The 23,970-nt window shown below is 39.4% G+C and overlaps 5 protein-coding genes across 5 annotated transcripts; 3 read left to right on the top strand and 2 right to left on the bottom strand.

The window, feature by feature from the left end:
* Positions 1-2,790: 2,790 nt before the first annotated feature.
* On the bottom strand, positions 2,791-7,379 carry ccdc51 (coiled-coil domain containing 51). The gene is made up of 7 exons (XM_068341159.1): positions 7,294-7,379; positions 6,561-6,653; positions 6,285-6,483; positions 6,061-6,198; positions 5,791-5,955; positions 4,689-4,895; positions 2,791-4,480 (listed from the first exon to the last, which is right to left on the bottom strand). The coding sequence occupies exons 2-7, from the start codon at positions 6,575-6,577 to the stop codon at positions 3,899-3,901; spliced, it is 1,308 nt and encodes a 435-aa protein (XP_068197260.1). The 5' UTR covers positions 6,578-6,653; positions 7,294-7,379; the 3' UTR covers positions 2,791-3,898.
* Positions 7,380-7,422: 43 nt separating this feature from the next.
* tma7 (translation machinery associated 7 homolog) lies at positions 7,423-9,434 on the top strand. Its single transcript, XM_068340509.1, has 4 exons — positions 7,423-7,543; positions 7,853-7,908; positions 8,530-8,617; positions 9,017-9,434. Exons 1-4 carry the CDS (start codon positions 7,528-7,530, stop codon positions 9,049-9,051), a joined length of 195 nt encoding a protein of 64 aa, XP_068196610.1. The 5' UTR covers positions 7,423-7,527; the 3' UTR covers positions 9,052-9,434.
* dnase1l4.1 (deoxyribonuclease 1 like 4, tandem duplicate 1) lies at positions 9,227-14,963 on the bottom strand. The gene is made up of 10 exons (XM_068340508.1): positions 14,821-14,963; positions 13,735-13,820; positions 13,394-13,482; positions 12,490-12,576; positions 11,729-11,841; positions 11,365-11,477; positions 10,941-11,098; positions 10,276-10,372; positions 9,961-10,027; positions 9,227-9,820 (listed from the first exon to the last, which is right to left on the bottom strand). Exons 2-10 carry the CDS (start codon positions 13,813-13,815, stop codon positions 9,702-9,704), a joined length of 924 nt encoding a protein of 307 aa, XP_068196609.1. The 5' UTR covers positions 13,816-13,820; positions 14,821-14,963; the 3' UTR covers positions 9,227-9,701.
* A 976-nt stretch (positions 14,964-15,939) lies between these two features.
* On the top strand, positions 15,940-19,371 carry c1qa (complement component 1, q subcomponent, A chain). Its single transcript, XM_068341520.1, has 7 exons — positions 15,940-16,079; positions 16,515-16,688; positions 17,072-17,248; positions 17,817-17,893; positions 18,122-18,238; positions 18,431-18,511; positions 19,189-19,371. Exons 1-7 carry the CDS (start codon positions 16,007-16,009, stop codon positions 19,339-19,341), a joined length of 852 nt encoding a protein of 283 aa, XP_068197621.1. The 5' UTR covers positions 15,940-16,006; the 3' UTR covers positions 19,342-19,371.
* A 755-nt stretch (positions 19,372-20,126) lies between these two features.
* LOC137612806 (complement C1q subcomponent subunit C-like) lies at positions 20,127-23,576 on the top strand. Its single transcript, XM_068341521.1, has 7 exons — positions 20,127-20,342; positions 20,895-20,995; positions 21,092-21,154; positions 22,049-22,202; positions 22,591-22,731; positions 23,022-23,148; positions 23,232-23,576. The coding sequence occupies exons 2-7, from the start codon at positions 20,905-20,907 to the stop codon at positions 23,364-23,366; spliced, it is 711 nt and encodes a 236-aa protein (XP_068197622.1). The 5' UTR covers positions 20,127-20,342; positions 20,895-20,904; the 3' UTR covers positions 23,367-23,576.
* The last annotated feature ends 394 nt before the right edge of the window (positions 23,577-23,970 follow it).

Raw genomic sequence — 23,970 nt, 5'->3', positions numbered from 1 at the left:
AGGCGGGGGACACTCCGGGCACGACGCCAGTGCACCGCGGAGCCACACACAAAGACTTACAACCACGCACACACACGCTCACTCCTACAGGCAATTTGGGACCGGCCAATCAACCTGAAGCGCATGCTTTTGGAGGTGGGACGAAGCCGGAGAACCCGGAGAGAACCCATGCAGACACGGGGAGAGCATGCGAACTCCGCACAGAGTTCGCACAGAGCAGGACTCGAACCCGGGTCCGCCGTGTTGTGAGGCGACAGCGCTAACCACTGCGCCACCGTGCTGCCCTGGTTGTTTGTCTGATTACTTAATTTCCATTCAGTTTCTCAGTTCACTGGAATAATAATTAACAATAAATACCAAAACTATCAGAGTTCAGCGGTCAAAAAAATCTACATATACAATAACATTTGTGATATGTTTTCTTTCTTTTTTTTCTTTAGATTTTAGTGAATCACAAGGTTAACTGGACTGGTCTGCAGAGGTTTCTCAATTACCCTAGAGCCTTACCTTTATTGTTGTCCGTTCAATAGGGAATATGGGAACCTGTTGATCTTTAACATTTATAGGTTGAGGGAGTAAACCTTCACACAGATGTCTTTCTCTGCTACAGAGAGGTCAAACATAAACCTGTTTTCTGTATAATGTGAAGATTGAAGCTCATACATGTACATCTAATATTTGTATAAATAAATAATACATATTAGTTATTTATACAAATAGAATTTTTATATTAGATTTGTAAATTATATATTTCCAATTATGTATGTTCTAAATTCTTCTTTGCTTTTATTTTTTACTTCTTTACTTTGTATTATTCTTTTTATTTATCTTATTTGTTTGCTGTTTATTGTATCCTTCCATTTGTCTGTGACTACCGTCTGTTTCTGCAATAGTGGAAATTTCCCCACCGTGGGACGAATAAAGGTTTATCTTATCTTATCTTAGCTATGAAGGTAATGAGTGCATTCAAAACAAGTATCCACTGTTATCTACAGTTTGTAATAAAAGGGACAATGGAATTTTACAAACGATAATAAAAAGGTTGTACAAAATTAACCTTTAAACTGACTCATATATTTAGAATGAAATGATGAAAATCAGTTAAATGTTTGTAAAGGTGGCTCAAGGGTTTTAAAGTGTACTGTACATAAATGGAATGTTTTTTGTGTTTAGTGAAGATCCATCTCATTTTATCTGACATCCCCAAAACATTTAGGATAATGATGTACTTCAGCTATGTTATGTACATGTTTACTGCCCCAAACTGAGTGAGAATAGATCAAACAAATACTTATTTCTATAAGCTGTTAGTGTGCAGAGGTCACCAACTTTCTGCACAGTCAATATCTACAGACCTCCAAACTTCACGTCATCTTCAGATCAGCTCAAGAATAGTGCGCAAAGAGCTTCATGGGATGGTATTCCATGTCCGAGCAGCTGCATCTGTGCCTCAAGCCTGTTCTCTGAAGCCAAGAAGCATAAATCTCCCCCTGGCAATGGAAAGGACAAGTCTGGGTTTGGTGGTTACCAGGAGAACCGGACTAGTCTGACTGCATTGTGCCAAGTGTGGTGGAGTTCAAGACTGGTCTGCACAGACTCCTGTCCTTAGCTTGAAAGAAGAACTTTGGGGAAATTTACAGTGGAGACTGTAAACCAGGATTTCTCATCCAACTTCAGTGTCTGACCACATATTTGCCTTTCTAGAAGAATGGTCAATAATTCCCAAAAACATCCCTAAAACTTGTGGAAAGCCTTCCGGGTAGAGTGAAACTGTTATAAATACAGTACTAAGGGTGGGCCAACATCATAACTCAATCCCTAATCTAACTTTGACTTATATTACTGAATAATTCAATTTACATCATGAATTAAGATGAGGACATGGACAAAACAGATTAAGGTTGTATGAGGAATGTGGGACCATTCATCTTGTGATTTTAAATGTATGAAACAAGCTTGATGTGATTTTAATTTTCAGCTGTACAAGAATTTCTCAGGTACAGGTGGAGAGTGTTACCAGAATGTGGCTTAGTTTGTTTTATCTTGTTTTTGTAAATTGGAAGATGACGGTGATGTTGAAACATCTATCCATTTCATTGCAGACCAGATGACTGTAATAAACTTGAAACTAAAATAAAATTTATTTGACTGTTTTTAATATTTTTCATCACTCAAAATATGAGCCGGTAGGTGCAGAAGTCTCATTAACTAGATAAAATAAACATTTATTTTTCATTGTTCAGTGAAATAGTGCTCTTTTTTTCCATTTATTTTTTAAATTCAGGTCAACGCTCGGCTACCTTCTCCAAAAGCCCAAAGGCGATATAAAGAAGACGGCTCATAGCATTTTTTTGTTTGCTTCACGGCTAATTTAAGTTTAGCTTTTAAATTTATTTGAAAGAGACCTTCAACTAAATGTGTTTTTTTATATTATTAAAACTTCAAAATGTGTTCAAAATTTCATTTCTCTGCAGCATTTCATAAACAACACAATAGTTATTTACACAAAGCATAAAGGTAAAAGAAAACTATATACAGTATTTGTGAGTCCCAGTTTTCTGTTCCATGGAAACCGGGTCCAAATGGCTTAAGAGTGTTAAAGGTTAACAGCATCCTGATCCCCCCCCCCCCCCCCATCAGTTTAACCTAGATTCTTTTCAGCAGCTTAATATTTATTCCAGTAAAATTTGGGGGAAAAAACTTCAATGTCACCACCATCCATGGTTTCTTTAATCCCTCAGACAAAAATGAGATCAGCAGCGATTATGTTGTTACTTTCATCCAGTGCAAGTGAATAAATCGTAATGGACTCCCACCTTTTTAATTCACTACATATATCTTTCTCAATCAGTTCTACACAGTGAAAAAGTATTGTGTCCACTTCATCAAATACTCCGCACTCACCGTCTATTCTTCACTCTGCTCATTTTTACAGGAGAGCTCGAAAGGAAAAGTGAAAGAGGAACACGCCACACTCCAACAATGTGCCTGGAGGTTGCCATCTACTGGGGAATCATAGGCACCACAGGGAGGGGTAAAATAAATGACAAAAAAAACCAAGAGGTTTTACATGGCCTGCAGGCCATAGTTTGCTATTGTCTGACATAGACCAATGCATTGTGGGAGCTGAATATTGGGCATGACGAGTTATTTTTATCTGCCTTTGGCTGCCTTGTTAAAGGCGAATAAAATATACAGTAAACAGAAATCAAAACTTTCAGTTTCAAATTAAAAGTCATTCAATTTGTCTTCATTTCTTGATAAGAATTTTAATATGATTAAGTTAGAAAGTTAATTTATTGATCCTCGATTGGCAAATTCTTTTTTCAATATATATTACACGCACACATTGCCTGCATAATATGCAATTAAAGGAGAGATGGTGGAGTTGTTGCCTTGCTCAAGGGCACCTTGGCAGTGCTCAGGAGGTGAAGTGATTCCTATTCCAGTGACCAGTTCCTTCAGTTCCCAAGCCGTTAGAGAAAGTCACAGAAAGATCCCATGGATAAATTGTCATTTTCTCTTCAGACACACTAAATCTTAACTTCAATACTGTCAAAGATTAAAAGCAAAATTAACTTGAATAGTTGTGAGAAATAAAAATACAATTGATTTGAGTGAAGAGATTGTGATGCTGGTTTATACCTAAGTATGAGCTTAATAGGATAACTAGTTAGTAACTAGTTTACGATAGTGGACTTCCAATCAGGGGGCCTAAACATGTTAGCATTATTTTAAGACCACAACTAATATATTTGCAGAATGATGATTTTAAAAAAAGTTTCCTTGAGGATTCAGTGAATTTCAGAAGCAGTGATGAGTCTGTAACCGGTTACAGCCATACAGTGAATTCATTTGATTAGTGGTCCAATCTCACACTGGGGGTACCCAGGTCTATCTAACCACCTCCTCTGAGCAGCAAGTAGACAGCAGAGATGACGATGGCGGTGGCAGAGTATGTGAATGCAGCATTATATAACGTACTGGTCCTGATTTGCTGTCCCAGCGTCCTTTGGTGCTCCTCCAGATGCTTAACCATCCCCCCACGGTCCTGCTGCATTGCCATCTCTGGTTTTTCTGGTGTTGTTGACCGCAGTGGAACAGCTTGGTGTTCAATCTGTGGTCTGCCATCCACCAGCGCTCTCACCACCGACAACTCGCTCTCGACTCTGCTGAGTCCCTTCTCCAGCTGTCCCAGCTGCGGAGGCAGGGATTGTAAGAGGGTATCAGTCTTTTGGCTGCTGACGCAGAGATCCTTTATGGACGAAAGGAGAAGCGTGCTTGACTTTGGAGTCTGAACTTGACCGTCTTGAAGGATGCTGTTCCTCTGTGTGTAGATATCATGCAAAGCAACACTGAGATTGTCAATGAGCACTCGGATCTCTTCCTGCTGGGAGTTGTGGTTTACAGCTTGGACTCTGAGGACTTCCTGTAGGGTTTCTGGACCTTTCTGGGCTTCCAGCAGGAGCCTCTTGTGCTCCTGAAGATTACAGGTGAAGATGTGTCAGGTGAAGGTCAGTTCAGACTTGTGTCTTTGTACAAATAAAGCATGCAAAATGAAAAGGAGGAAAACTTAGTACTTAGTAGTACTGCAGTTCTAAACACATAGACAACAGTCGTGTCAGTGTTTTAGATCTGAACACTTCAGTCACATCTACAACAGTAAACACATCGGTTGTACCGCTCACCTGTAAACGGACTTGGTTAATGTACATTGAGCCCATGACCCCAATCACAGCTACGAGCACTGAGCCAAAGATGGACCAGTTCTTGGTGCGTTCTGCCCTCATCCTCTCCTTCTCGTGGCTCTCCCTGACAGCTGCTGAGAACAGAGCAAACTTCTCCCGTTCAGAACTTTCTGCACTGTCATATGCCGTCCGTAATCGACGCTCCTCCTGTTCAGAAGAGAGCGAAGAAATTTGGGTCACTTAAAGTTATACACAATTAGCTGATGTGTTATTCTACAAAACCGTTACATTCATAGGTTTAGGTGGACGCAAAAGTTCAGGTGAAACAAGCTGTTTTAAAGTCAAGGGAGAATCTTGTGATGTAAAAATATGAAGAAGAGGTATTTTATGATGAATTACTGTGTTATCCTGAGGGTTTGAATAATCTACTCCAAGTATGACTCATTTCAGGGAGTCGACATGTAAACCTTCCACTGATGTTGAATTTACGTTTCGCATCAACTGTTATATATATGTGGAAAATTAGAGGCAAGCAAGGAACTTTATTATTGTCGTTACACAATGAATTGAAAAGGGAAATTACAAGGTGAGCATGGAGTTAACCATGTTGCTCTAGGCTGTGAGATGTGTTAGTACTGTGTCAGTTGCGTCACTAAGACACTGAACAACATGGTTAATCTACATGGTAGAACAGAAACAGGCATTAAAGACAAATGATTTTCTATTAAATCTGTCACAGAAAATGAGAAACTTGGAAGAGTTGGAACATGATATTGATATCTTGATATTGCAATGTAATGACAATGTAATGCACTTCTCTAAACATTCCTCTCCTTGTCATCATGTGAACAAAAATTTGAAGGCAAACTGCCTGCTACTCCATCTGACAGAATCCAAATAGAAACCAATTTTACAGTCTTGCATGCCTCGACCATTTTAATTTTTTTTCCAGAGGCTAACACCAGGACTGAAAAAATTTTAAGGGAAGCCCTGCAAAATTCGACAAAATAAATACTCTTTCAAATCTGAACTTTTGTGCATCCTGAACATGTTACTATTCCTATAACCTTCTTTCTCTACGTCGTCAACTGCCTCCACTAACCTGTAGCAGCTTGTGTTCCAGAGTGACCATTTCCATGTAACGAGCCTCCTCCCTGGAGACTCTATCAAGGCGGTTTCTGACCTCCTTCACCCGGACCTGCTGGGCTTCCAGGCTGGTGTGAGCCTCTTGCACTGTTCCTCTGGCTACCATGAATGCGGTCTCAGCCTGAAAGAAGTAGACACCTCTGAGACTCACAATGTTTCTGAGCATTAATCCCTTGACCACCGCGACAACAAACTGGCAGTCAAAGGTTTCCTGCTCCACACTGACCTCGGTGACCTTGGTCTGGGCTCTGCGGACCTCATTGAGCCCAACAAAGTCTTCGTACTTCTCCCACCAGTAGTTCACCATGACAGTGGCAAATTGAGCAGACTTCTGTCCCCATTGCCGCCCCAATTCATGTGCACGCTGCAGGAGGGGTTGCAAAGTAACGTTTAAAAAATAAATCAACAGCAACGGAATCTCTGAAGTTGTTCTACAAAAAGTTCCCATACCTGTAGAACAGTCAAGGTATGCTCCTTTCTCACCCCAGTTTCACCTTCCCCATCTGGTGGTGTGGGATTATTAGGAGGGCCAACATTGCGTTGATGGTGTGAAGTGTAGGTTTGGACCAAAGTGATCCTACCATGCACAGGCGGGTGAGACACACAGGATCGGGCATGAGCCAAAAGATAGAGTTGAGCTCTTGTGTATCTGAAACACATTGGTGTACCGTCCATCAACCAGTCAATCATCTGTTTCCCCCTGTGGACTTTATTTTGTAGAAATACCTCATTATGGAGGGCATCAGTAAGAAGTACAGCCTGACAACTGTTACTGCTTCACTTTCACTGCATCTTCGGTCTCCAAAGGTGAACAGACACCTGTTAGAAAAATAAAAATATGAAGAAAAGGTATAGATGTTTAAGAGGGATCTCATTACTGCATTGCTTCCAGGTTTTTTCCAAATATTTCAGATATAATTTCAGTAATTTAGCTCATTTATTTATTCATCTTGAAGACGACTGTAATCGTCTCATCTACATTCAACTAATGTGAACAAAGATCTTGTGACATTCCCTGAAAATGGGCCATGGAGGCAAAGTTGCTTCACAAAACTCAAATTACATTTTACAATTCATGTATTTCAGAGGAAATGTTGGTTTTATGATAAATTACTGTTATCCATGGGGGTTTGAATAATCTACTCCAAGGATGAATCGTGTAAGGGAGTCGACATGAAAACCTTCCTCTAATGTTAAATTTGAGTCTGGTATCCACTGTTACATATATGTAGAAAGAAGAAGACAAGCTAGAAACATTAACACTGTCGTTATACAATGAATGAGAAAGGACATTACGTTAGTTGTTTCATCAGAACATGCCCTGCTGACTTGCTCCCCTTTCATTCAGAAGCGGCTAACTGCTAACACCACGTTTCCAACACTTACTCTTTACTGACATTTAATTTGAATGAACAGTCGGCGCTCACTACTATAAACAAAGCAGTGAAAACGACTATACCTGCTCTTTTTGAAGAACAACTCACAGGACAGCCGGTGCTACTGCCTAAGAACCTAGTTTGTTGCCGGGGACAGTTGGCCGGTCACATTTTCGGTCAGGCACAAAGGTTTCATTCTATTTCCGGGTCGTAGTTCACAACGGTCCTTTTAGCGCACATTACAAAGCTAGCTGCTCGTCGTCGCAATAAAACTGCATTTATTTATTTGGTTCACACTATCGTGACTAGTTTAAGTCATGTCTGGCCGAGAAGGTGACTCTTTAAACTTTAATTCTTCCGAACATATTAGCCGACATTGAAAGACCTTTGTCTAAACGAGAGCTGGGAGTTTTTTTTATTATTTGTGGCTCGGCTAACTGATGCTAACAGCGGGAGCTCTATAACGTCAACTCAGATTTATAAATTATTTCAGTTTTTATCTTGGAGCATATTCATGAAGCCAGTGTTGTAGAAAAGGTTTTGTAGTTGTCTGTGGGTATTTGATTAATGGTTAATCTTCGTATGAGATGGTTTTCATGAAAATACTAATAGATATTAAATGTACGCATTTGTTTTCCACAGGAGGTAAAAAGAAACCATTGAAGGCACCCAAGAAACTATCCAAAGAAATGGACGAGGTAAATCCTTCTTTTCTCTCAGGCTACATGATTCTAGACATTTTTTCCCCTCATTATTTCCTTGTTGTATTTATAATTTACTATTTTTAAGCTTGGCGGATTGAGACCTAATTCAACCTTTTTGTGGTCATTATTTTTTGGAAATGGCATGGGTGTGTCTCAGAAGAAAAGTTCGTGTACAAGAGACATCACGGTGGAAAAAATTCTCAGTGATTAAAAGTAGCATGTCCAGAGTGATTCATAACCTTCTTTGTAATCAATGGAAAAGCTATGAAAACGGAAAAGCTCTAATTTTTATCAAACTTTCCGCTGTAGTCAGTGAAACTTGGATGCATCAGATATGCCCTCATTGCCCTTTCCTGACTTGTGAGCATCCATAGATATTGGATTTGGAATTATTCTAAGGAATCCATGTCATGCCCCCCAAATATTTTGCCATTTGAAGGAAGCTGTCAAACTGGAGCTGTATGTCTATCTCATTATTTTGTTGATTTCAGTTGTAGTAAAATTACAATATATAAAAACGCTGTGATTTAGTTGTAGCCCCTTCTGTGGATGACTGCAACACAAAAGTTGTTCTGGAAAGAAATGATTGAACTGGAACTGTTTGGGTGTCCGCAGGACGAAGTGGCTTTTAAGCAGAAACAGAAGGAAGAGAAGGCGGCCATGGAGGCGATGAAGACCAGAGCTTCAGCAAAAGGACCTCTATGTAAGACAACATAACAGCAACTGAAGATGAACAGTGTTAAAAGTAAACCTTAAACAAATGTGAAATTATTTGTTTCCGCAGAAGTTCATTATGTCCCTTAATAAAACCATTTTACTGACTGTAACCTCTAAGATTACAATGTCAGTACTCTGTCTGAGGAAGTATGATAACACATGTGTGTCATGTCACCACCGCAGTGGTGGTGACATGACACACTGAGTTTTTATTTAGGATAACCTTTTGCTTAATGGTTATCATGAATGTGGTTTATTGCCCAATTAATCCCTCCCATTTAAGGGGCCTTAGTAAATGTAGACAGCATAGTTTTGAGCAGTGATGTTCATTTATCAGGCGCCAATTTTCGCCAATCTTTTTGTTTCCTGTCATTTCTTCCATCAGCCAGCGGTGGCATCAAGAAATCAGGCAAGAAGTAAAACCTGTGTGCTGCGACAACACAGGCTTTTTCCCATGGCTGACTTCCTGCATCATGGATCGGCCCCCACCACTAAGGAAATTGTACAAAAATCAATGTGAATCTCAAACAAGAATATCTGCTGATAGTCAGGCAACAGATCTGATCTAATGACGTGTAATTAGTTCTACATTGTGTTTATTTTTTGTTGAGTAAAAGACACACACTGTCTACAATCCTCATGTTCAGATCTGAAAGTGATTCCAACATCTTGGAAAGGGAAAGAAATCCAAATCTGTTTTATTTTGATGTGAAATTCAAAACAGAAACACAACTCACCAACTTTTTTTTTTTCTTTTTTGTTATAAGCGGGAGATACTAATAAATCTTTTTTTTCCACATATACTCTGTTGTGTCTTGGTTTTCCAGAATGAAGGCTGTCTAGAATCACAGCCGACCAGCTGTCTTTTGTAGTTTCCAGTTTTCATTAAATCTGTGTGAATTAAATAACTTGGTTAAGTAAAAAAATACTGTCATTTTGTGTCATTTCGTGTCATGAGCAGCAAACTAGGACTGTGACTGACTGGGTAACCAGTGTCACGTGGTTCCCTACAGTGGCTCAGGAGGTGAAGGGTTAAGAACAGCGTCATGAATGGATCTGCTGTCTTGAGTTCAAACTTTGTCCTGGTGGTTCATCTTGGCCATTTTTGCCTGGAGAATCTGGATCTCCAGTCTGAGCTTCTCCCTCTCCAGCATGAGGTTTCTTCTCTTCAGCTCAAGCAGATCATCACCTACAACCACAAAACCCGATGGCGCCGTTATTAAAATAATCATTATCATTTTTAGACGGAAGTTAGTTGAGTGAGCTCCATACGTTCTAGAATAATGTTTTTGTTAATAAAAAAATAGTTGTGTGCTTGTGTTTGCTTACCATGATATTCATGCGTAACAGACTTGAGCTCCACCTCCACAGGGTAATGGTCACTCACTTTCAGAGCCTGGAAAATAAACATGGATCTATATTTGATTGTCAATAGCTATGAATCAAATCATTCACCAGCTCCAACTTAATTCAAATCTTATTCTAACACAGGTGGAAGTTCACTCAATAAAAATTCAAACAAGAAGTAAACTTTGTACCTTATTTGAATGAATTATCAATTTTTTTTCCTTCCCAATCGAACGCACCATGAAGTGCTTAAGGAAAGTCTACTACTTCATTTAATTTCCTGCCAGATGAACAGACCTGCTCCTCCATGAGCTCAAACGACTTCTGGAAGTTGAAAGGTTTTGCAGAGTCTGGCACCACAGCCTGGAACATGTCGTCTCCATAGACCACTATCCTGAATAGAGACAACATACTTAAAGTATATCTTATTCACATTGCCAAAGACTGTCTCTTCTGATATTCACTTTCTGTTATTTCAGGCATGAAACCCCCCCCAGAATCTGACACTTTGACACTTGCAGCTTCAGTTGCAGCTGACAGCCAGTGGTTTCCTCTTGTGTTCCTGTGTGCTATGTGAGAAATACTGTATTTTCATTAAAGTTGTGGGAATAATTGTGCCTTTTTGGGCTGTGACATGATGTTACCATGACCTGAGACAAAAAGATTGTAAATACACTAAGGGTCATGTCACTGCAACCCTTCTTGAACTTCCTGGAAGCTAGGAAGTCTGAGAAACTAAGGGGCAAACATCTGTGTATGACAAAATGTTGTATATTATCGGAATGGGCTTGAAACAGGTATAAAAGCTCAAACACTGTAACAATTGTCAGAGTATCACTTTCGAAGTGCTCTGCTCTCCATACCAGGATGTATTAAAGAGATATGACTGATTACACCGTGTCCGTAACTTGTAATTCTTCAGAGAACTAGCAACTCTCATTTAGCAGGAAGAATTTTCATACCTGTCATATGTGTGGTCATTACGGTTGCTTGCTGTGGTGTCAACATCATCCCCAATCAGCCAGTGGAAGTTCTTGTTGCTTCGGATACGGATGCCTTTCATTTCTTTCTTGGAGACGTACAATCCGTCAGCGTTGAAGTCACCAAGGATCATCACGTTCTAGAGCGCAAACATACATGATGGTAACACGAGGAGAGGTGAAGGGTATGTCTCCTGGGGCCCACTGGCCCAGCAAATATGTCCCCCGGTTCACAACTGTGACATCATCTCACCAAGTAAAACAATAGTTCACCTAATCTAAACTAGATATGAATTGGTTTAATTTCTCTAGCTACTGTCATCCAGGACTCGTGTTTGAGAACCACAGTCTTCCATCATTGTCAGTTTTAACCGTTGCCGTTGTCTGTGTTCCATCACGTTCTTACATCAGTCCTCCATTTCTCGACGACATGCTGGAAAACATCGTACAGCCCGTCCAGCTCATTCTCTGAGTCCGTTGGTTTGGTGTGAACAGGGATCAACACCAAGTCCTTCAGCACTGACAATCACACATAGGAACACTGCTAGAATAATCTTATTTCACAATTATTGGAACAAATCACAACAAACAAAATCCCAGAATACTTCCTCAAAGGAGTGAAGTTATTACTGAACATGACAGGAACACTTAGTCTCACTCGCTCTTTGCCTTTACGCCTTTACGCCTCCAATGTATTTATGTGATTATAGTCTAATTACTTTAGGACCCGGCTAGAGGACGTCTCTGGATCATGTGACAGTTTCTTCTACCTGTGTCAAGACATCTGAACCGCAGGATGTACGGATCTCTGGCGAAGATGTCTCCTCCCCCAGTCTCCTCATCGTTGAACTGATGAGAACCCACGACATCCACCATGTCGTCCCTGCACACACACACGGTGGCACACACACACACACACACGGTGGCACACACACGGTGGCACACACACACACACACACGGTGGCACACACACACACACACGGTGGCACACACACGGTGGCACACACACACACACACACACACACACACACACACACACACACACACACACACACACACACACACACACACACACACACACACACACACACACACACACACACACACACACACACACACACACACAAACACCCTGTCATACTTGTCACTTAATGTGTTTTTACACATTAATTTTACTATAAATCACAAACGTAACAGTGACATTAAGTTACAGTTCTCATCAAAGCATATGAATATAATTTATGATTTAATGTGTTAAATGTTTTTAATATGTTATGTCAAGTTTTCTTGTGCTACAGAACTGATTCTCTTCCTGCTTTCATCGAGGGCAGACATACGTATTCCTATGTGTCTCCTCTATTTTCCCTCTCTAACTCTCATCGCTGCTTCTCCGGTCCTGTCTGGAGAACTCCTGTTTGCAGAAAACCATCTGGACCAATCATGGAGTGGATAAGCTGGTGAACTGGTGAAGGTCATTCTATCCCAGTGGCTAAAATCTGATCCGAGAACTGATTTGAGATCAGCTACTCACCTGTACAGGAACATGAATTGCTCCTTGTATTGGTTCCGGCCCAGCCGGGTGCTGATCTTCAGAGTGTAGTGATGCTTCTTGTTGAATCTGAAGAAATACGTGGAGATTTTAGAAGAATCTTTATTTGTCATGTGGCAAATTGAAAATGTCTGTAATGTAGATTCTGTGACAACAAAACACCCAGGACTTAGATCAGTTCAGCAGCGCATGAAGCACAATTTTTCTGGTAGTCTATCGATCCCAAACTTCAATCGCTTGTTCCCATACAGACAGCGCTCTCTGATCAAAGCAATAGATAGAATAGATAGATAGATAGATAGATAGATAGATAGATAGATAGATAGATAGATAGATAGATAGATAGATAGATAGATAGATAGATAGATAGATAGATAGATAGATAGATAGATAGATAGATAGATAGATAGATAGATAGATAAAGTTCACTTTAAAATTCGGTTTCATATTCTTTTTGCTCTACCGGTATTAGCTTATTAGTATTACTAGTATTATTTATTTTTGTTGAAATGCCTGTAGTTACCATCATGCCATATTTGACTCTCTATGTTCTGCTTTTTTGCAATGGACCAGCTATTTGTTGAGCCTAGATTTGGTGTCCTGGGTTTTCTCTCAGCAGATGGGACAGCCATTTAGCCTTTTAAACATCATGTTTTCTTTTTCTTATGATTTCGATTGTGAACCAATAAATTATGAGTTTTTTAATTGTGAAAAATGTCTCCAGCCCTTGCTTTGTGTGACATACTGTACCTGTGTGTCATTCCTTCTACCTCAAATGAAATCCAAAGTTTTCTTGGTGAAACTTCCGTGGAGACATTTTTGGTCCTTCATATTCACTAAACCATCCCTTGTGCTGCCACATAAATAATTATAAAACCGTTCTCACTTGTTGAGTGCTTCCAAGAAGGTCTGAACAGACTCCCCACTGGCATCTACCACCTCCAGGATCACAATAATGTCATATCGAGAAACAATCTGGAAGGCAGACAGAAACATCAGTGTTCCACGCTGTTAAGCACAAAGTTAAGCTTACGTTTACTATTGATTTCGCAGCAGGATTTACACAATAATGGAATGGATGGATGGAATATTTGTTAAATGGTGAGAATATGTAAACAGAACTTGAATAAAGCTACATACAGCATATAAAACCACAAATATGTAATTATTTTGATCCTTGAATGGTTCTTTGTACAGATGAAAATGAAAAATTGATGAATCTGTTACCTTAACCAGGATATTTAAAACATCTGGGTCTGAAACTTTGCTCCTTCCAAACTTCTGGATGTTAAAAGAAGCAATTTTCATGATGGCTGCAAAGAATGAGAAACGTGATTACATGTGTTTTTACATATTAATTTAACTGTAAATCACAAGCATAACAGTATCAGTCCTACCCTGTTTGAACATGCATGGTCACAAGTGGTATTAATGTATGTGCATCACACAAGTTGTTTGTTTGTGTGAACAATTTTGTGTTCACAGTGATCATATCTCAGCTCACCCAAGGTGAGTGGGAAAGCTACACATTCATGCTGAGTCTTCACTACGCTTTAAGATGGTTAACGTTGCTCAAATATAATAAAGTCCATGAAACTTGAAAATATCTTCAAACATAAAAACGCTTAAATAAATAATATAAAATACACATTGCTATAATTCTACTGTAAAGGTAACTTCTGACAGACCATATCCCTAAATCTAGCCCTAAGTGTGACCCTAACCTTGACTTCAAAGTTAAGTCAAAAGTTAAGTCAAAAGTCAAAAGTCAAAGTCAACTTTATTGACCATATATGCACGACATACAGCTCAGATGAAATTACAGTTCTATCAGGCTTCCGGTGCAAACTGGCAGTACAACACAAAGTATAACACAAAACACAAAAGGAAGGTAAATGGTAAATGGATGGTAAGGACTTATCCTTATCCCAAACCCTAACTCAACCATAATTCTTCTACCTAAACTGAAGCAGATTTTCCCACCAAACACGTTTATAAATGTTAAAATTGCTCCAGTGTAGGGGGTTTTATCTACTCCTGAAACAACAGATACACAAACACCAAACCACATTCATTAATAAAGTGACGTCTTTCAGTGCTAAACTTTGGTCTGTCAGTATCAGTGATAACCTAAGTAAAAACCTCAGGCCTTACATTTCTGCTTAAACGACTCATCTACGACATTAAACCTGCTGATGTAACAGCACAGATGGAAGACAGCTTTTTATCTTCAGAATCGAATCTCAAGAATCGAGTTAATAAAAAAGTAAACATAACAAAGACATGACTTTCTTATTGACAGTTCTTTCTTACCTGGGGGGTCTGCTGCTGCTGCCAGGAATGGATTGGGTTAGTTTAGCCCCAATAGCATTAGATGAAGTCACAATAGGCAAGTAGGAGATGTAAAATGTGAGTTCCTGGATCTGCAGGGGCAAAGAATTCTGTAGTGGGTTAATCACAGTCAGTATGATCGGTCCAAGGCCAACCAATAGCAGGTATGTAGAGAAAAAAAACAAGACAAAACAAAACAAAGGTCTGGGGGGAACACCCACACAGACATTAGTCTGTTTTTCAGCTCCACAGCTTCTACAAGCGAACACTATCATTTCAGTTCACACTGGAAAAACTGGTTCTCAGTGCCCCTGAGTCGACGTGTGTTTGTGTGTGTGTGTGTGTGTGTAGCCCCTCAGGGCAAGACTAAAACAACCTTTACAACTTAAGTTAATATACAGGTACACACAGAATGGCCCTAACTTTTTATGGCGCAGATGTCTGGCAAGATGAAATGATCAGTCAATTATAAGAAGTTTTATAATTTTAATTGCAGGTACATTTTGCACAACACAGCTTTACTAATCATCCACATTAATCAAGAAAAGAATTTATGCATTTGATTAATATAATTATTCTAAATTCAGGGGAGATTCTCTAATTTACAAGTCTCTTTTTTTGGAAGGATCTGCTTGCAGCCATTTAAGAAGTCCTGTTGGTTATAGATCAAACTATTTATTATGGCCGTGTGTTATGAGCAGGGGGAAAACTTTGAAGAAGTATAAGTCAGTCAGTCAGTCAGTCAGTCATCTTCAGATTACCACCGCTATATCCGCAGCAGCGGGTCACGGGGAGACACTCCGGGCACGACGCCAGTGCACCGCGGGAAGTACAAGTCCCTTTGTTTAATTAATCTTTTTTAGGTGTGGAAAAATAATTGAATTTGGGTTGCAGAACTCCTCCTCCACTCATCAGGTCGTAGATTCCAGTGCAGTAATCCTGACGCCCAACAAAGTCCCGTTCTTCACTCTTTTCAGAATCTTTTTATACTTTTAATCTTTTTTGTCCTTGGCTGTCCAGCCTTAAATGATGCACGATTCTAAATGTGTTTATTTTAACTACTCATCTCCTTCTTAATCAAATGACTCCTCCCTTGTCCAAATCTCCTGACAAGGAGGTGTGTGTGTGTGTGTGTGTGTGTGTGTGTGTGTCCTAAGTCTGTTCTGAAATGTTGAACAAAAGAGGAAATTCTGTATATTTTTCTCAGTTCCAGGTCTCTTGTGCCGCGTTAACTCAGACTGGTGAGTGAAAAATTATTACTAATGAAATATTACTAATTAAAATTTGTCTGTGACGTTGACGTTATTGTAACAATTTCTGCAGCAAAGTTCAAACCTTTGTATATAAATATACGTCAAAGATGAGATACTATAAATAAAATGTGACTTGAAAATATTCCATTGTGAAGTACAAACAGTTAAAATTTTATGTGTCTCCATTTGTCCTCAAGAAGAATTGAGCTGAAATGTTTTTAAAGAAATTCATTACAGTGGAGAAAATACAAATCACTGTTGTTGGCTAGAGTGCGATAGTTGAAAGTTGACCAAAGCTGAGAGGCTGACAAGAAACGACAGGAACAGAAACAAGCGACTTAATTTCCTGTGGTTTCATTATTTTTTTCCATCTGGTGTTCTGACCTCCATCATCACCTTCTGTTTTCTGTCAATTCAATCCAGCCATTTGGATCATGGGAGTTTATTATGGGATAGAGGTTCTGGTGGGTATGGCCTTACTTCTGACAAGTAGCCAATGCAATACGAGCTGTCAAGGAACAGATGGTCATCCAGGTGAAGGAGGAAGAGCTGGCAGAGATGGACGGCCGGGTGCAAAGGGAGAGAAAGGAGAGCCAGGTAAGAAAACACAAGAAAGAAAAAAATAAGCACAAAACCAGTCTTACTGTTTTCTGTCATTCTAAAACCATCATCTTCCTGGTTACTTTGTCTTTCCTTGTCATCATAGAGTTCCAAAGTGTAATAGAACATGCATAAGTATCTCGTGGTAGTTTTATATAGACCATAATCCTTATTTTTGTAATAACAAAGTGAAAGGAGTCTCACAAAGTCAGTAACTGTATTAAGACATACGTATATTTAGCATATTAAGAGATACAGGAGTTGGTAAACATGAGGAAACTAGCTTGCCATATGAACAATGACAGATGTCTGTCATTTACATTTTGTCAAATGACTACAAAAACCAGTTATTGTAGTTTTAACACATCCTCTGTCTCCAGCTGTGAGGCTCACTGGTCCAGTGGATCCAGGCGTCATGTTGATGTTGAAGGGGGAGATTGGGAGTCAAGGCAAACAAGGGCCCATGGGTCCCAAAGGTTTTCGTGGAGTGGTGGGAACAGCAGGTCATCCAGGAAGCCCTGGCCCCCAGGGCCCTGATGGAAAGATCATTGGAAGTGGTATTAACACACAAACTATTTGGTTCCATTTCTCACATTCTTTTTTTGTACTTGCTGTTCAGTTTCTTCCAGCCTCAAGCTAAACTGCGTTAGCCATTTTCTAAAGTCTTATTTATAGCCCTCTGAGCCTCGACATGAGCTTACACCTTTGACTGATGAACATTTTACATTTCCTTCCTCCGTAAAAAAAAATCAAGGCAAAAATGGTTCAAATATATGTTTTAAATTTTCTGGTTTTTAATGTAACAGCTGTTACCTTATTTTAAAATCGTGTTTTGAAGTTATGACACACATGAAGTCCTCCAATCATCAGGCAATATAAGCATAATTTTATCTGTGAAAACAAAAATAAAGCAAAAATGAAGTAAATTAGAAATGTAGGGATGGAGTGAAATAAAACATTACATTTGTCGTAGGAACATTTTGCAGGAAAGAGAATAAATGAAGCTGTGTGTGTGTGTGTGTGTGTGTGTGTGTGTGTGTGTGTGTGTGTGTGTGTGTGTGTGTGTGTGTGTGTGTGTGTGTGTGTGTGTGTGTGTGTTTGTGTGTGTGTGTGTGTATCTCCTAGGAGGAAACGTCCCAGAGCAGGCCCTGTCAGCCTTCTCAGTGAGGAGGAGTGATCACAGTTACCCGGCCTATGGCCAGGTTCAGTCTGTCGTCCATCATCATCATCATCATCATCATCATCATCAACATCATCATCCTCTGTCTTTCAAACCTACACATTCTGTTTTTCAAACTTTTCATTTTGATTCCTTTTACACCTGTAGAATTTATTTAATTATTTAATGTTTGGATTAGAAGAGCTCCTTTTGCTTGTTGCTCTTTATTCGTCTATCAGTCTATAATTCATTTCTTGTATGTGTGTTTCAGAAAGTAACTTATCAGGAAACTCTGGTCAACATCCCTGGAGACTTTAATGCAGCAACAGGATACTTCACCTGTAGAGTTCCTGGTGTTTATTACTTCACATTCCAGTCAGTGGCCAAGGTAACACAACCCTTCTTCTACTGGATGCCTCCATATGAACATATAGGGTGAACTTTTTCTCAAATAATGTTCATAAGAATTTACTTTAATATATTCCAAAACAAACCTAGACAGTCAGAGAGATAGATACTTATATTTTTACTTGTAATTCTTTTGTCATTCATCGTGACCATTGTGTTGTGTGTTCTGCAGGTCAGTGTTTGTCTACGTATAGCCAGCGATGCTCCATTCAGCCAGCCGGGATTCTGTGATTACAACAATAACTCTGATCAGGTCAGTTCCAGGGGTGCATGAGCGATTTCATAGATCACTGATCAGAAACATGAAGTTTCTGATCAGTCAGTGTGATCCAAACAACTTATTGAGTGGGACAGGATTCTACTGTCAATGTCTGTCAATTTGGTGTTTTTCCAGGGCATTGATGATGCAATGATGCAAATATTACCCAGTCTGATCAGCCAGAGGTTTCTAAAAATTTCACATGATCTTTCAGCCCACTTGGAAATTAAACATGTTTGACACTAAAACAGTAATACCATATACTTTATACTTAATGGAATACCCAAACAGGCATGCAAAGGAAAGCAGAGTAGGATAGAGAAGAGCAGAATACAATATAATAAAGCAGGGTAATTACATTAGATGGATTAAAATAGGTACGGTATCGTGGAAATGGGGCTATAGATAACTGGATGCATTTAGAGTCTGTAACGGTGGAACGGAAGTTTGAACAGCCACAGAAAATGTTTATGCTGAACAGGAAGTACTGGCCGGATTCACACTAGTACTAGGAAAAGAAAGACTTACCAAGTGACATCACAAAGTGATAAAGATGATGCTAAATATTGTTCACATCTTGAAGCTTCATGTTCTTTGTTCTTGATCTTTTTCGAGCTAAATGTTCAGTTTTATTGCTAAGCCTTGTTGTGATTGGTCGTCATGGGTTTCAGGTGCTGTCGGGGGGTGTGGTCGTGCAGCTCACAGCTGGACAAAAGGTTTGGCTGGAGTCCTTCAAGGATCAGCAGCAGGATGCTGAGGCAAACGATACACGGGAGAAACAGATCATTTTCAATGGCTTCCTGGTCTTCTCAAATTCAGATTAATTCAGACAAGCAATAAAGAATTTCTCTGCACCCTGGAGTCAGCACTGAATCTGCTTTGTGTTATGAATTTAATAACAAAGTATCAACTGGTAATTACTCAGCGGTCAATAAATTGGACCGAAAACAGAAGGCAATATTTCTAAAAAACAGTGTCAAAGTATCTGAAAATCTAGACACAAGATCAAAAAATAATAAAGAATCGAAGAATCACAACCTGACAAGACACGAAGCACAGACTGACGCTGGTTCTCCTGAACAACAATCAAGATGAAAAGGACAAAGGGAAATAAACAATTTCTACATGAGGTAGGGGAGAACTGGTGGAACCAACCAGAGGTGGGGGTTGACAATCACACTGGTGGAAAATCGCATAATGGGAGGAAGTCAAGGTCTGACATGGGTAAGAAAGGATGAGTGCCAAATTCAAACAGAAAGTAGATACAAAAGAGACTTCTTCTTTTCCTCTTGGCTTTTCCCTTCAGGGGTCGCCACAGCGAATCAATTGCCTCCATCTAAGACTGTCTTCTGGATCCTCTTCTCTCACTCTAACTACCTTCATGTCCACTTTCACTACATCCATAAACATACAAAAAAGACACAAGACAAAAAAATCATCAATATCTAACACGAGTTCCTGAACATGGCATTTTCACACAGTTAATTTAAAAACATGTTCATGTTCAAGCTCAGGAGAGAAAGTTACTCTTTGGAGTGCTTCAGAAGTGCAACATCACTCAGAACTACTTGATCTCAGCTCTTGTAAAACAAAACTCATATATGTGGTATCCATAAATAAATGATAGATATGTGCGTGTGTGTGGAGTTAATTGAGTGTAACTTCACGTGTTTTCTTGTGAATGACAAACTGGACCAATAAGGCTTGACTTTGTTAGCGGAAGTGGTGTCGGTGAGAAATCCTCCCAGGGATGAGTCGCTGAATCTGTCTTTCTGTCACCTCCATCGGTACAGAGTTTTACTGCTGAACTGGATTCTGTTCTGAGGTCAGTTGTGATCTTTGTGTTTTTTTCAGCTTCACTGCATTGAACCCATTGAATTTGTAAATGAGAATCAGCCTCTGTCAATAAAAATATTTCTGTTTCAACCTAAACTGATAAAATTAAACCGAACTGCACTCATCTCTCTCCCCATCTTCCTGCTTTCTCTGTCGTCCTCTTGACCTTTTCTACTTGTCTCCTCTCATCTTTCCCTCCTATTCCCTTACATTCCCCCCCTTTTGACCTCTCTTTTATTTGTCTCTCTGTTCATTATTTCTCCAACTTCTTCTTCCCATCATAGTTTCATTTTCTTTCTCTCGACGTTTCCCCTTTTTCTGTCCCCATTTCTTCATACACTTTCTCCCCGTTCCTCCCTCCTGAACTGACCTGACCTTCTACTTCCTTTTCCTCATCTATTCATGACTTGATTCCTTCTCTCCTTTCTTTCTACCCTCCTTCTTTTCTCATAACCTTCTCCACACTTTGTATGACCATCACTTCTTTTGCTACATCTCCTTGCCTCCTGTAATTTTTCCTTATTTTGTCTTATCTTGTCAGGTCTCCTATCATGCTCTATCATTGTTTCCTCCTGATTGCTAGTCTGCGATCGGTGGTTGCCATGGAGACCTGCCCAACCACAGGCATGCCAGGAATTCCAGGTAAGTTGCAAAGTTCATGTATGTTTTTCTTTAATTGTTTTTTAGTGGTAAATACATGTATGTGTTTCTTTTCATCATCTATCTCTTCGTCTTGAGGTATACCTGGGATGCCTGGCAGAGACGGCCGTGAAGGAGAGAAAGGAGAGAAAGGACAACCAGGTATTTTTTTTTAATTTTCTCTATCTCAATAGAGATGTTCAGACTCCACCTTCCTAATGGAGTAAGTGAGATGGATTGTGGGTAAATCACACCTCAAACAGCTCAGTACAGAAAAAGAAATTGCATGTCACAAAACATTTGGTGGGACTATTATTATAACTACATTTTATTTGAAACTTTTTGTCAACAATATCATTATGAATATTGATTTAGTCAAAATGTTAAAAAAGACTGATTTCCTCTTCGTCACCATCTCATCTCTTTGAAATAAAAATTGCTGACCTTTGTCGTTTTCATTTATGAATTGATCTGTTTGACTTACCTTAAAGTTAGTGCATTGCCATTTTCACATGAATGCATGAATACTGTGATCTGTTTAGCTTTACACATTTACACATTTATATTTAAGTATAAATGGGTCGATTCAAGCCGTTGATGTTGGTTTCTTGCTAAACCTCTCTCTTTCCCTTTTATTTCGCTTCATTATCAGCTTATATACTGCCATACATACTGCCCTCAAGTATGGCAGTATGTTATAAAAACTGCTATTAAAAATAGATTACCATACAGAGGGGAAAAATAATTTTCCTAAGGGGATGGTAAAAGTATATCTCTTCTTCATTACTCTAATTCTTCTTTAATCCCCTTCAATCAATCTAGAACTAAAAAACGTTTTTCTGTTTTGCACTGACTAGTGCTTATACTAAGCTAGCCATGTACTAACTTCTGCCTGATACTTTCTTGACAATGATAATAGTCTTATGTAAACTAATATACTGTCTTATCTCACCTGTGAGATATCTGATTCATTTTTCTCATATTGATCTATTCCCAATCGGCTCCATGTTGCTGTTTATTGTGTACGCTGTTCAAGCCTGTTGCTGCTCCTCACAGGAGCAGTCTTGCATGGTGGACTTGACCTGCAGAAAGGAGAGAAGGGTGCACCTGGGATGATGGGATATGCCGGGAAGCGAGGACAGAATGGGGAACCGGGGAAATCAGGGTCGTCAGGAATCGCCGGACCCCCAGGACAACCAGGGGACCCAGGGTATGTAATTGGACAACCACAACGCACCATTGTGGATGAATAGGGTAGCTGCTTTAGGGCCCCATGCCCCTGAGGTCCTTTAGATTCACCCTGTGGCAATAATTTATGATTAATTGACTACTATAGAGAATAAAACATGAAGACTGGCAATGTGGTGCACTGGGCTCCAGCGTAAAGGATGGATGGATGACATTGAGAAGGAACATATTTTGCAAATGCCAAATTTCCGAATGTAATTTTAGTGAGTGTGACATTTCATTATTTATTATTTTATTATTATGTTTTTCATATTAATTAATTAAGAAGGCCAGGAGACCCCCAATTCATTTTTACGTTTCTGTTGGGATCGATTGAGCTCTGATCGTCACTGTTACTTCTGTAATTTCAGGGCTGTTGGTGTACAACTCAAAGCAGCGTTCAGTGTGGCCAGAGGAACCCATGAATTTCCACAAAAAGCCAGCATCATTCGATTCACCAAGGTGATAACAAACATCAACGATGACTACGACACTGAGTCTGGACGCTTCAGGTGAGAATATTGACGTCATGAACTGTGGTGCTTTCATAAACTGTTGCCAAAAGGTTTGACTGTTACAGTTGTCCGCTCATGTTTACTGTGAGTAGAGTAAGTTTCTTTTGAGAAATCTGAATTTTAGCTTCAACATTTAATATTTTCAATGTGTAAACTGCAAATAAGAAACACAAATTTTGTAGAGTTGTCACACAAAGGATAAATTAGTTTAGTTAGATAATTTTTGTTTGTACTTTCCTAGAATTCCCAAAATAATCCACTCAAGACATTAAATTTATGTGTTCTAGGTGTCGGGTCCCAGGAGCATACTATTTTGTGTTCCACGCCTCTTTAGGCAACAAACTGTGTGTGCTGATGAAGCTGGACCAAACACTGATCGCATCATTCTGCGATCATCGCTACCGAAGACAACAGGTGTGCTCAAAGCGTTTCTCAGCACTGATATCAGAACGTGGCCGTTCAACTGTGACTCACATGACAATTGTTACCAATTCCAGGTGACCTCAGGCGGCTTGGCGGTCTACCTGTCCAGGAATCAAGAGGTCTGGATGGAGACTAAAGACTACAGAGGGATGAGGGGACAACAAAATGGACACAGTATATTCTCTGGATTTCTGCTTCACCCTCACTGACCCACAAAGCTGCAAACACAACACAGTCCCTAATTGTTCTCCAAGGCTTTATCTACAGACGTGATAAATATGTTCTCTTTCTTCAAATCATCTCTTTAAGTACACTTTGGTTCCTTTTCATTTCATTTTTATCCAGAAAAATCTTCTGTAAATTGAAACTTTAAAATGAAACCATGAAATCATTGTTAAAATAAAGGTTTCACACTATCATCCATCAACAGACTGTCACTATAAAATAACCAAAAGGACATTTGATGCATATCATACAGGTTGGTATTAATGGGACACATATGATCAATTTGAAAGCTATTGGAAAGTTATTTTTGCAGATCATTTGACTGAAGACTTTTCATTCACCAAAAACATTCATGTCTGAATCAAAATGTTCACATCTAATATCTCAATAATTACTATGACACACATACACACCAAAAAAGCTGCTTCACACTGGTCCAAAACTGCAGGCATTAAAAACAAAATGTTAAGTGAATGAGAATTGAAAAGAGGATTTGAGAAAGACAAAATTATATACAGGTATTGATATTCCACTGGACATAAATATTCATGCAAAGGGTTGAAGAATTAAGTGGTTTAATAATTTCTG

The sequence above is a fragment of the Antennarius striatus genome, chromosome 18, assembly GCF_040054535.1.
Source record: "Antennarius striatus isolate MH-2024 chromosome 18, ASM4005453v1, whole genome shotgun sequence".
NCBI classification, from domain to species: domain Eukaryota; kingdom Metazoa; phylum Chordata; class Actinopteri; order Lophiiformes; family Antennariidae; genus Antennarius; species Antennarius striatus.
This window is presented reverse-complemented; position numbering and strand designations above follow the sequence as displayed.